Source organism: Suricata suricatta, chromosome 6, assembly GCF_006229205.1.
Source record: "Suricata suricatta isolate VVHF042 chromosome 6, meerkat_22Aug2017_6uvM2_HiC, whole genome shotgun sequence".
Lineage (NCBI taxonomy): Eukaryota > Metazoa > Chordata > Mammalia > Carnivora > Herpestidae > Suricata > Suricata suricatta.
The window spans coordinates 20,370,652-20,383,056 of record NC_043705.1 but is presented as its reverse complement, the minus strand read 5'-3'; the positions used below and the strand labels follow the sequence as shown (position 1 = coordinate 20,383,056).

Genomic DNA, 12,405 nt, shown 5'->3' with positions numbered 1-12,405 from the left:
AGTTGTATAAGTTACTTATATATTTTGGATATTTACCCCTCACTAGATACAAGAGATGAAATTTGACTATGTGATATACTATGCCCCAATAATTTGAGTAAACAAATAAATGAATTAAAAAACCTAATGAATAGAAAAACTTTACCACGGTCATTAAACTTTAATGAAAGTCTTGACAGAATGCTATTGGGGATTCATTTTGAAATCAATAAAACATTTCAAAATGAATTTTGAAATATTAATGAGAGGAAGAAAGGCTTTGCTTTTAAGATGGTGGAATAAAAATGTGTCACCTCACTTCCATCCCCTGAAGATTTAGAAGTGCAGCAGCAGAGGAAAGAGTGTTGTTTATTTAAGTGAGGAATGGTCCCAACTATAGGCTCTGAAGAGTATCTTTCAAGTAATGTAAAATTTTCAATAAAAAATACCTAAGAGGCTCAGTGACGCACTTACCTTTAGACTGGAGCACAATACAGATCTCCCTAAAAGTGACTGGCCGTGATTTAAAGAGTTCATCCAGCATTTTCAAATAGAAGATCAGCAAGGACACTGGTGAGCAAGAGAAACCCAGCTCGACACTCAGCGTGAAGAGCCATAGAAGTAAAAGAGAAAACAGTTGACAAGCAAAGACTTCAGGAACTTTACTCAGAGCCTCAGCGACCTCCTAAACATACAGACACTCGGCACGCACGCCCCACAGGCTGGGAGCATAACTGGTGTGGTGAGAGGATGCTTGTACCACGGACAGGAGGTGAAGCGGGGCCACAGCCAGCGTGGCACTGGTGACGCGCTGCTGCACTGGGCTCTGGCGTGGGGCACGCCTGGGGAAGGCCCAGCGGACGGGAGGCGTTACAGGAGAGTGCAGCTAACACACACGTGTGAGGCGGAGGAGAAGGAAAATAAACAAGCAGTGGACCAAAATACCTCAGGAATGGAAGAAGACACGTTTAGAAAAATCGTTTTTGTATCTTTAAGAGACACCATCAAGTACAAATTATACCAGAAGAGATTGAAAATGAAGATAGAGTACTATCAAGAGAAAATGGTCTAGCAGAGCTCAGGAAGGAAAGCCATGACAATGTTAGTCACAGGAGACTTTTTTTTAATGTTTTTATTTAATTATGAGAGAGAGAGACAGCAAGCAGGGTAGGGGCAGAGAGAGAGGGAAACAGAAGGTCTGAAGTGGGCCGTACGCTGAGAGCAGAGAGACCAACGCAGGGCTCAACGCCATGAACCATGAGATCATGACCTGAGCCTAAGTCAGACACTTAACCAGCTGAATCACCCAGGCACCCCAGTCACAGTAGACTTAATAAAAAGTAGCCAAAGATGAAAACCTGCAAAAATGTGGATATGGAAGTGATTAATAACAAAATGGTACATGGGGTGCTTGGGTGGCTCAGTTGGTTGAGCATCTGCCTTTGGCTCATGGTTTGTGGGTTTAAGCCCCATGTCGGGCTCTGTGCTTATAGCTAGCTCAGAGCCTGGAGCCTGTCTTCAGATTGTTTCTCCTTCTCTCTCTGTCCCTCCCATGCTCACACTGTCTGTCTGTCTCTCTCTCAAAACATAAAACATTTAAAAAAAATTTTTTTAATGGTACAGATGGAAGGCCAAATAATCCAACATTGCATAAATGAAGTCCCCCTCCGAAAAAAAAAGAATGAAAAAAATTGGAACATATTCAAGTATTTATGGAATTACATTCTTGTAGAAAATATTTAAGCCTATATATGAGAACACATTCCCCCACAAAAAATGACTACAGAATAGTCATTTATTCAGGTACACTTTATCAAATACCTGCTGTGTATATGGTTCGTGGGATACCCTGTTCAACTAGAATAGGGTGTCCCCCTACCCCTTGCCCTCAGGCTGCCTTCTTTTCTTTTTTTTTTTTTTAATGCTTTTTTATTTATTTTTGAGAGACAGAGAGAGCGTGAGCATAGGAGGGTCAGAGAGAGAGAAGGAGACACAGAATCTGAAGCAGGCTCCAGGCTCTGAGCTGTCAGCACAGAGCCCGACACGGGGCTGAACCTACAAACCGTGAGATCATGACCTGAGCCGAAGTCAGATGTTCTACCAACTGAGCCACCCAGGGGCCCCACCCCCACCCTGCCCGCACTGCTTTCAAGTTGTGCGTTTTCTCAGGGAGAAATGACATCAAACAAACAGATAATCAGCATGCCAATTTCATATAGTGGTACATCTTCCCAAGAAAGTAAGATTTAGTGGCGGAATGGGAGCTACTTTAGAAGACACGCTGAAGGAAGGCTTCTCTGGTGAGGTGACATTTGAGCTGGGGCCTAGAAATGAAGAGGAAATAGCCATAAGCACAGACGCCTATGGCCGGGACGAAGGCCAGTGTACCCGGAGCATGTGCCAGGGGAGCAGCGTGAAGGGAGGTCCCCCGGGCTCGGGCACGGCAGGCCGCGGGAAGGACGCTGGTTTCGCCGTGCACGCGCTGTGGCAGAGGGATTCGGAGTGCGGCCCCGCGGACACACGATGAGTGTGAGAAACCTAGATTCTTGTCTCCTAGCTCTGTGATTTGGGGCAAGTTGGCTTCACCTTGTGCCTCAAATTCATCCTCTAATCACAAATAGGAATAACGAGAACACTTACCACACGGGACTATTGGGGAGATTGAATTAGTTAATTCATATAAAACCCTTAGAATAGTGCTTGGCATACAGCAAAATTTCGCTTGTGCTATTGTTGCTGCCTGATGTGCATTTTTCAGAGGTCTCTGGTTACCTAGTGGATCATGCATCATAAGGCATTGGGAGGGAAAGCAGGGTTCACAGAAGTGGCGGGTTTCATCATCTAAGCCAGAGCGAGGTAAAAATGTGGGGAAAGGGATTAGATTTATAATATAGTTTGGACATAACCGACAGCACTTGCTGATGGACTGGTTGGATGTGGAAGAAGGAAGAGAGGTAGAGAAGACGAGTCCCAGCAGTTCACTTGAATAATAAGTTTACGTGATTAGATGATATGAACGGATAAGACTGGAAGAAACAGGTGTGGTTGGAAACACAAGAATAAAAATTGTTTTGACCAACTTAACTGTCAGAAATGTCTGAGCCTTCTAAGCGTAACAGTAGGTGCATAGATCTGTTTATGAGCCATGACCTCAAATTGCTGGCAAACAGGTGGTCACTTAACAGTCACGGAATCAGATGCAAACACCAAGAAAGAGAACATAGAGAGGGGAGGCAGCAGTGGCTGCGCTCTGAGCACTCCAGAATCCAGTGTGGTTGAAAATATTTAGAAGACAAAAATGAGTGGCCAGCAAAATAGAAGTTCTCCAGGTGATCATAGAATTCGTAACGATTAAAAGGATGACTTATTCAAGCGCGTAGGGAGCGGTCACTCGTGCTGAGATGTAGTACGAGCTAGAGAAAGAGAAGAAGTAACTAGATGTGGTGCCTTCTTCATCACTCACCATCAGGAGATTAAAGTCAAAGCCACAGTGAGTTATCACTTCACACCTGTTAGGATGGACAGTCATAAAAAAGACAAGAAATAACAAACGTTGACAAGGATGTGAAGAAAAGGGAACCTTGGTGCACTGTGACCTTATGTGACCTTACGTACTGTTGGTGGGAACATAAATTACTAAGGCCACTATGTATGGATTTTGGAAGTTCCTCAGGAAAGTAAAGATGTGCTACCATGTAACCCACCAATCCCACTTATGGGTATAAAACCAAAGGAAACAAAAACATCTCAAAAATATACCTGAACCCCAGTGTTCGTCATAGCATTATTGGAAATAGCCATAGTATGGAAACATCCTAAGTGTTTGTCAGTGGATGAATGGATCAAGAAAATGTAGGCACATCCTGTCATCTGTGATAACATGTGGATGAACCCAAAGGGCCTCATGCAAAGTGAAACAAGCCAGGCAGAGAAAGACACATACCACACAGTATTATTTAGAAGTGTAACCTAAAAAAAAAAATTAAAGTAAATAAATAGAACTCACAGAAATAGAGTAGAAAAATGTTTGCCAGGGGCTTGAAGTAGGGAAAATAGAGGTTGGTAGAAAGGTTACAAGCTTACAGTTATAAGATGAATAAGGTCTGAGGATCTAATGTGTGCCATGGTGATTCATAGTTGACAACACTGTACTGTGTCATTGAAATTTGCTAAGAGATTAATTTAAATATTCTCACACAGGAAAAGGATAAATATGTGAGGTAATGGGTGTGTTAATTCACTTGACAGAGGAATCCTTTTACATTATACCTCAACAAACTCGAAATAAACTAGAATAAAATAGGAGCCAGAGCATCTAGGAGAGAAAAGAGAAATAAATTTGTCCTGAAGGGGACCACAAATGAGGGGGAGGTATAACACGTTATTAAAAGAGATTGTTTTTTAAGATGGAAGTTAGTAGAACGTGTGTGTTAAGAGAATAACTCACTGAAAAAGGAGAACTGTGAACTCCTGGAAGGCAATCAGAGTTCAAGTGCAAGGACGGGCCTGGAGCAAAGCCAGAGAATCTTTAAGCTGTTGAAAAAGGACAAGAGTTTGAAAGTGAGGACCAGGTCGGTGGTTCATAGTGGAGAGATGGAGGAGTTCCTGTCACACCCGCAGCAGTCATTTTAGACAGTGGGGGCGTGGGCACACTAGGAAGTACAGGAAGGTTATCGAGGGCATGTTACTTCCCATTTGAGGTTTGAATCATGCGTTATAGTGAAACTGTCCTGGTTGTGCGTCTGCCCCCAGCCTGTGGGTCTGGCACTGCACTAGGCGCCGAGTGGGCGGAGCTAAGTGCGCTAGGAGTCACGGGCAGGGGCAAGGTGACTAGCTGGCAACCCTGATGCCATCAAGAAATTGTCAAAGGATAAAGCATGGAATGCTAGCTATCAGAATTTCAGAGGTGGTGCGGTACCACACACCGAGATACTCCCTAGTGAAGTTAGAGGCTTCAGCGGTGGAAAGGAGGGAAGAAGAAAGTGAATTCTGTTGGTTTCAGGCAATCAAGCAGGAAAAGGAAGTACCTACAAGGTAGAAAAAGAAGTCAAGCTACTTTTTTCTCACATGCCAATGGTAGTAGAACAAGTTAATCTACAATTTTGAGATGCCTCTAGCCATCTTTTAAGTATAGAAACTCTTTTATGCATCAACAGACATGGAGGAACTCAGACTATCCAACAAGAGCCCTTCTTAAAAAAATTCAAAAATAAAATAATTCAAACAACTAAAAAATAAATAAAAATAAAGGCAAATGACCTCAGGGATAGGACTAGACCAAGAAGGTAGACCTTGAACCCTCAGATTCTAGAAATAACAAACACAGCATAGTACACAATATACAAAAACAGTACATATTTTAAATCTATAACTTAGCACAATATTTTTGTAAATAGTCTTAAAATTTGTGTAATTTTGTAACTGTGCAATAATTTTTTTTCATAAAAGGGAAGAAAAATTTCACCAAGACACAGCATAGTGAATTTTAGGGTACTGAAAGCAAAGTTGAAAACCCTTAAAGCTTCCAGAGAGAAAACCCAGACTTCCTGCAAATGAACAGTAACGTTGGATAAAAGAAAATAATGAAGTAGTAGTTTCCAAACATTCTAAGCAAAACTCATTCTGAATAAATGTGTATACCCAGTCTAGTAAGAAAATAAACAAGAAACGAGACATTGTCAGAAATGTTCTGAAGGGTTCACCACCCATTATGAGAGGACTCTCTGAAATGACTGTGAAATGGCCACCAAACTAGACGCTCCATTATTTTGTTTTAATTAATCCAGAAGGAACTGGTAGTATACGTAAAGCAGTGGTAAGCCAGGCATGCAGGAAAGTTTGTTATTTGGTTTAAATAGATCCTGGTGGCACGTTAAAAAAAAAAAAAAAGAAGATCTAACAAATCAAACTTTCTAGATCACATCAGCGTGGCAGGTGGCACCTGGGGTGGCACCTGGAAAGGGGGGAAAGAACTCAGGCTAGAAACTCTGGAAACAGGTGCTTCTTGACATCTGTGCAAAGGTGTTCACTGCAAGTATGTGCTGAAGCTGGGTCATGGCTACCACTGCCAGGACAGAAGGAGGACTGTGACTTCCATACATGAGGTGGGGCAAGAGGAGGGCATAGAAGACTAGACTGTCCTAAGAAATACGAGAGAAGAGCGCAAGAGCAGAGTGGATGTGAAACAAAGTGATGGGTAAGAGTCCAAACACATTAGCAGTCATGATAGTTATAACTAAACTAAAAGACAAACATGCTTTTTAAAATTTCTTGTAAACCCAGGGTCTGATGCTTTGCGTAAGAAAGGTGCCACATCAGAATGCGAGGTAGATTGGGAAGGAAAGGATGAAACAAAACGTTGAGGGTAAGTGCTGACAAAAAGAAAGCACAGGCAGAGTAAATGAATTTGGGGCGCCCGGGGGGCTCAGTCGGTTGGGCTTCCGACGTTAGCTCAGGTCATGATCTCACGGTCCATGAGTTCAAGCCTCACGTTGGCCTCTGTGCTGACAGCCCATATCCTGGAGCCTGCTTCAGATTCTGTGTCTCCTCCTCTCTCTGTCCTTCCTTGGCGCACACTGTGTTTCTGTCTCTCAAAAATAAGTAAGCTCCCAAAAATGGGTAGCCATGACCCAGCTTCAGCTTTTTTAATAAAAAGTTTGCCCTAATAGGTTTATCACCAAACAAAAGAGCAGGACTCCCCCTAAATTTCTTCTCCCACTAACAGTCCACACACCCCACACTGCTCCTTTGATCTGACTCAAAGCCAGTCAGGAGCCTTCCCTTCATCCCTGCCTGTGTGGCTTTTCCCCTCCTCTCCACCCCTCCTCTCCACGCCCCCCCCACCCCTGAGCCCCCAGCCTCGCTCCCATGTCAGGTAAACTGGCCCCCTCTTCCCCAGAGCTCTTCCCCACCTTGCCTAGTGGTGCAGGGCAAGTTTATGCCTTGTGGAGGCCAGTTTTCCATCAAGCAACCATACCTTCCCCACACGGAGGGGAGGGAAAAAGAAAAAGAAAAACATTGTTAAGAAAGAACCCACCTGGAAGGATGGAGTTAAAAATAAATCCATCTTCACACACCACTAGTTTTTATCCCAGCATATTAGTATTTTGGTGAGGACGTTTTAAGTAAGATGTAACCCACTCAAGGATCATTTGTAACTTGGCCATTTTACCATCTACTCATTATTCACCTATTTGTTTTCCCAAAGATGAAAATGAATGCAGGACCAAGCCAGGAATTTGTGAAAACGGGCGCTGTGTTAACACTGTCGGGAGCTACAGATGTGAGTGTAGTGAAGGATTTCAGTCAAGTTCCTCAGGCACTGAATGCCTTGGTAAGTGGACATCTGGTTGCATTGTACTTGGTAAATAAAACATCCATTTTATGATGTCATCACAGAAGGGCTCTCCATACATAGTCTTGTCTGCTAAAAAAATAAACCCCAATCTGAGTAATGCAATATACCTCTTCCTAAAGGGACTCATCTATTAAAATGATGTATTTCTGCCCATGTGTTGTATGCACATCTATGGGTAATGTAAATAGTCTTTACAAAATTAAGATTAATTAAGCTCTATGGAAAATGTGACTTTAGTAAAACTTACATCAGGAGATGATTTAATTCCATAAGAAAATATTTGCTATGTGAGGTAAGCTTTGCTGGACTAATAATATTAAAGTAAATACCACATTAGTGAAGGTTAATTTTTATTTCATGGTACAGAAAAAAATGTTTTACAGAATATTTTCTTGTGGAAAATATAAAGCTCTGACATTATGTTGTATTTTAATGCTAAAATGCCCACATTATAAGCCATTTCAGTTAATTATGAGCAGGTGTAAATGTATGGAGTAGGAAAATTTAAGGCAAACGGGAATAAGAGCACTCATCCCTGATATAAAAACAGCGTGTCTCAGCTAGATCAGAGTCTCCAGATGATGTCACTGCATTAAATCCTAGGAAACTGTTGGTCAAGAAAATAAGTTCTGTTTACTGTTGCCTTCCATCTGGACCCTTACTGACCACCAATCTTTCTGGAAATAGAAAATATAACCTACATGGTCTAATGTACTTTTCTGTTGATAGTATTAAGATTTCAGTAGGATGGTTCATAAAACCATATTGAAGATTTGCCCATTTACATCAAAGAAATTCCTTTATTTATATATTTTTAAAGAAACCTGCTTAGCCCAAATGTTTGAACACTCTGTTAGATGCAGAAAATACAAGATTGGATTGAATATGTATCAGCATCATAACATCATCTGGAATTTGCTTCTCACAAACAAATCCTGATACTCCTTTGCTTATTTATAGGGAAATGATGTCATTTCCTTTTCCTTTTTTTCGCATTCTGCAGGAATGACAGCTTACCATCAACTAGTTGCTGATGGATTGAAGAAAAATAAATCTGTTTCTTAAGTATAGTATCACTTTTTGTCAAATTTAATAACCTGTAGTAAAGAAACTCCTTCTCCAACACCTTTGTATTCTTCAAACTGTCAGGCAGTGTGGCTGTCATAGGGAAGAGTACTCACCTTTGAAAAAAATTACTGCCAGGAGGGAAAACACTGTCCTTTTTCACCTGAAGATGAAAATGAAGTGTCGGCGCCATGTCACTGATGCTTATTACCTCATTGTTGTTTCAGACAATCGACAGGGACTCTGCTTTGCAGAGGTGTTGCAGACCATGTGTCAGATGGCGTCCAGCAGCCGCAACCTCGTCACGAAGTCTGAATGCTGCTGTGACGGGGGGCGGGGCTGGGGTCACCAGTGTGAGCTTTGCCCGCTTCCGGGAACCGCCCATTACAAAAAGATATGTCCTCATGGCCCGGGATATGCCACCGATGGGAGAGGTAAGGAGATGAGGAAACTGACGCACGCTATCCATACCATGAATATTAATTCAGGTAAATTGGAAGGAAAAGTGAGAAACTGATGCAATAGCTAGAATACTTATATGTGTCTGTACATGCTTTTTGCGAATGATTTAGGGACTTGAAAAGATGCAGTCTTCATCTTTAAGAGGTAGAGTTTATTGGGAAAACTGAAAGCTTAGGTAACAGGAAGTAATTTTTTTTGAAAGCACACCCTTTCTAAGGGATGCACACAGCAACAGAGCCCTTTGCCTAACCCCCAAAACCATGCTTGTACCCCCCAAACTATACTGGCTTCATTTAAGTAAGTGTTGCTTATTTGAGTATGCATAGGGACTCAGTCTGTTTGCAACATATTTACAAACCAGCAAGTCTCATTAACTGATGAGTGGTTTCCATTTTTTTTTCCCCTCCCTGAGTCCATTTCTCTTTTAAGCAGTTTATAACTAAAGGCTCTGACTTCAAAGATAATTCTAGCCTCTGGCCCATTGGTCCTCTGTTGCCATTTTTCTGTACAACCCGCTGATAGACTGATGTCCTAAAAAATACCATTTTCTTCTATTACTACACAGACTGTTGGCCCAGGGCCCGATTTACTTTGCTAATGAAACCCCTTTCCTCTGAGCCAAATCCAAGTGTGAATGTGCGGTCCAGGCATGGGAAATCACCACAAATTCCAGATTACTTGGGCTTCAGAGAGGTAGCTTTCTCCATCCCACCAAAATAATTCACACTCAGGTTCCAAAATGAGACCTAAGCAAGGCTTTCAACCTGGGCTCCATGTGCACACCTCTTCTGATCCCTTCAGAATATTTTTCCTTCCCCTCCCTGCTGCCGGCCGCCGGCAGGAGCAGCGCCGTGGGTGCTGGTGTCCCCAGTTATCTCACCTCACGTCCCTCGTTTCTCTTCGTTCTCGCCCCAGTTTTGTCCCCACGTATATATTAACTTGTACGTTTGTTTTCCTTTTGGGGTTATTTTCGCCCATAGATATTGATGAATGCAAGGTCATGCCAAACCTCTGCAGCAACGGTCAGTGCATCAACACGATGGGCTCGTTCCGATGCTTCTGCAAGGTGGGCTACACCACGGACATCAGCGGCACCTCGTGCGGAGGTAAGGCGCCGCCGCGCCCGGGGTGGCCCGCTCCCCTGTCCTGCGGGTCACTGTGTCTGCCCTGGAGCCATGGGCTGTGCCTTTTATCAAATCATGCCGTTCCTTTAGGAATGTGGTTTCTGGTATCACTGTTCATCAGAAAGTGTTCAATCAGAGAAGCATAACAATTTTAAAAATATTATTTCAACAGTTTATATTTTAATTTAAAATGCAGATGTACACATTTGTCAATGTCTGTTTTTCATTTTAATGTTTGTTTATTTTTGAGAGAGAGAGAGCACAAGGCAGGGAGGGGCACAGAGAGGGAGACAGAGAATCTGAAAGACTCTAGGCTCTGAGCTGTCAGCACAGAGCCTGACGCAAGGCTTGACCTCGAGAATGTGTTGAGATCATGTCCTGAGCTGACGTCAGATGCTTAACCGACTGAGCCACCCAGGTGCCTCATCAGTGTCCTGGTATAAGAAAATGACTTCTGACTGTAGGTGTGTGTGTGTTAGCATATACAGAGAATGCATTTTGCTCCTCATCGCTGTTTTTGGCATAAAGTATACCAGTTAAGTATCATGTGTAATTTCCAGTTGCAAAGCAGTCTCAAGGCAGAACGCTTCCACATTTTTAGAGCCCCCTTTTCTAATTTAATTCCTTATTGTCTCACACACAGGACTTGGCAACAATGAAGGGCAGGATGTGGGAGGCTTGCCTTTATTGAGTCTTTCTCAAGCATGTGACTTAGTTTTCACTGATGACAAAAAAGTCTTTTATCCTCCATATTTAATCAACTTGCAGCTTTCCTTTAATTAAAGTGCCTGTTTTAATAACTTGGCAAGAAAGGGTTAAGAAAAACCATACTGACTCTAGTAAGGATCTGACTCACTTGGTTGGGCCTGAGGGTGCTTGAGAACAGGCTGCTGATCACAAGCTTTTGGCATTCTGGGCACACAGATCATGTGTTCTAGGAAGAAACGGACATTGCTTGCTGTCTGGCAGTCTTAGCAGAAAAGAGGTAGCATATTCAAAGGTGGACACATTAAGCAGGCTTATTTTGAATAAAGCTGTGAGCATAGTGTGTAGAAACTGCGAGGCACAGTGCTGTGTGCTGGGGCCGTGCCACCCCTGGGCCAAAAGAGAAGAAGGAGACGTTATTGAACCCTGGGAGGGGAAAATGGTGCCCAGAGGGCTCCTTGAAAGGAGCTGTGACCGCTGATCCATTGACTTAGAGTCCAGGCCATCTTGCAGGGAGGGAGTAGAGGGAGTGGAGGGAAAATAGGACCAGGCAGACAGACAGCAAGTCCATCCGCCAGGGCCCAAGAGCACGGTGGGCCAGCGTGAGGACGTGGATCTGACGCAGCAAGCCTGTGGTACCCCCATGCTTAGCAGGTCAGCTAACAGTTCAAGAGAACGTCTTCCAAACCTCTGTGTCAGAATGTCAGAAGAAAGAAACTCTGGGGATGCCTGGGTGGCTCAGTCCATTAAGGGTCTGGTTTCAGCTTAGGTCATGATTTTGCAGTTCATGAGTTCAAGCCCCACATCAGGTCATTGGGCTCTGTGCTGACAGCTCAGAGCCTGGAGCCTGCTGCGGAATCTGTGTCTCTCTCTGCCCCTTCCCTGCTCATGCTTGCTCGCTCACTTGCTCTGTCTCCATCTCTGTCTCTCTCTCTCAAAAATAAGCCAAAAATTGTTTTAAAAAAAGAAATTTGTATGTTTTTGAGTATGATCCTCGAGCTATAAACCAAAATACATAAATCTAAAGAATGTGGTAGAACAGCACCTGGGTGACTCAGATGGTTCAGCATCCAACTTTGGCTCAGATTGTGATCTCATGGTCGGTGAGTTGGAGCTCCATGTCGGGCTTTGTGCTGACAGCACAAATAAATATTTAAATATCTTAATATTTAAAAAAAAATTTAAAAACCAATGTAGTGGATTTTTTTCTAACCCAGACAGTTGTCCAGATATTACATTTATCCAGGAATCATAGATGGATCTACCAAGTAAACCAATATGTTACTTTCGAAGGCACTGCTGTGTGCATCATTTCTCTCTGGCTGTTTTTCCATTTTAAATTGAAGTAGAAAGGAAAAAGATGAAGTAAGAATATGGAGGGAGGGAGGAGACCAGTGAGTTGTTCCTTGAAACTAAGAACGTACTCTTCGCATCCCTCTTTCTTAGACCTTGATGAGTGTTCCCAGTCCCCGAAGCCGTGCAACTTCATCTGCAAGAACACGGAGGGGAGCTACCAGTGCTCGTGCCCCCGGGGGTACGTCCTGCAGGAGGATGCCAAGACCTGCAAAGGTGAGTGAGGTCTCCGGCCTTTCTGACCCTGGTCCCTCTTGGTTCCGGTCCAGTTAGCTCGCCCGGGATTGCGACACCTGCATCTCCTTCCTGAAAGCGCATCTTCCTCGTGACCACTTTAGTATCCACAGAAGACTCTCCTGA

The 12,405-nt window shown here is 43.2% G+C and overlaps 1 protein-coding gene across 1 annotated transcript in view; it reads left to right on the top strand.

Annotated features, from left to right (window-relative positions):
• Positions 1 to 12,405, top strand: part of FBN2 (fibrillin 2) — a 245,033-nt gene that overhangs the window by 221,177 nt on the left and 11,451 nt on the right. The window contains exons 54-57 of the mRNA XM_029941159.1: positions 7,187 to 7,312; positions 8,629 to 8,835; positions 9,844 to 9,969; positions 12,139 to 12,261. Coding sequence (XP_029797019.1) covers positions 7,187 to 7,312; positions 8,629 to 8,835; positions 9,844 to 9,969; positions 12,139 to 12,261 — 582 coding nt within the window. The remainder of the gene's footprint in view (positions 1 to 7,186; positions 7,313 to 8,628; positions 8,836 to 9,843; positions 9,970 to 12,138; positions 12,262 to 12,405) is intronic.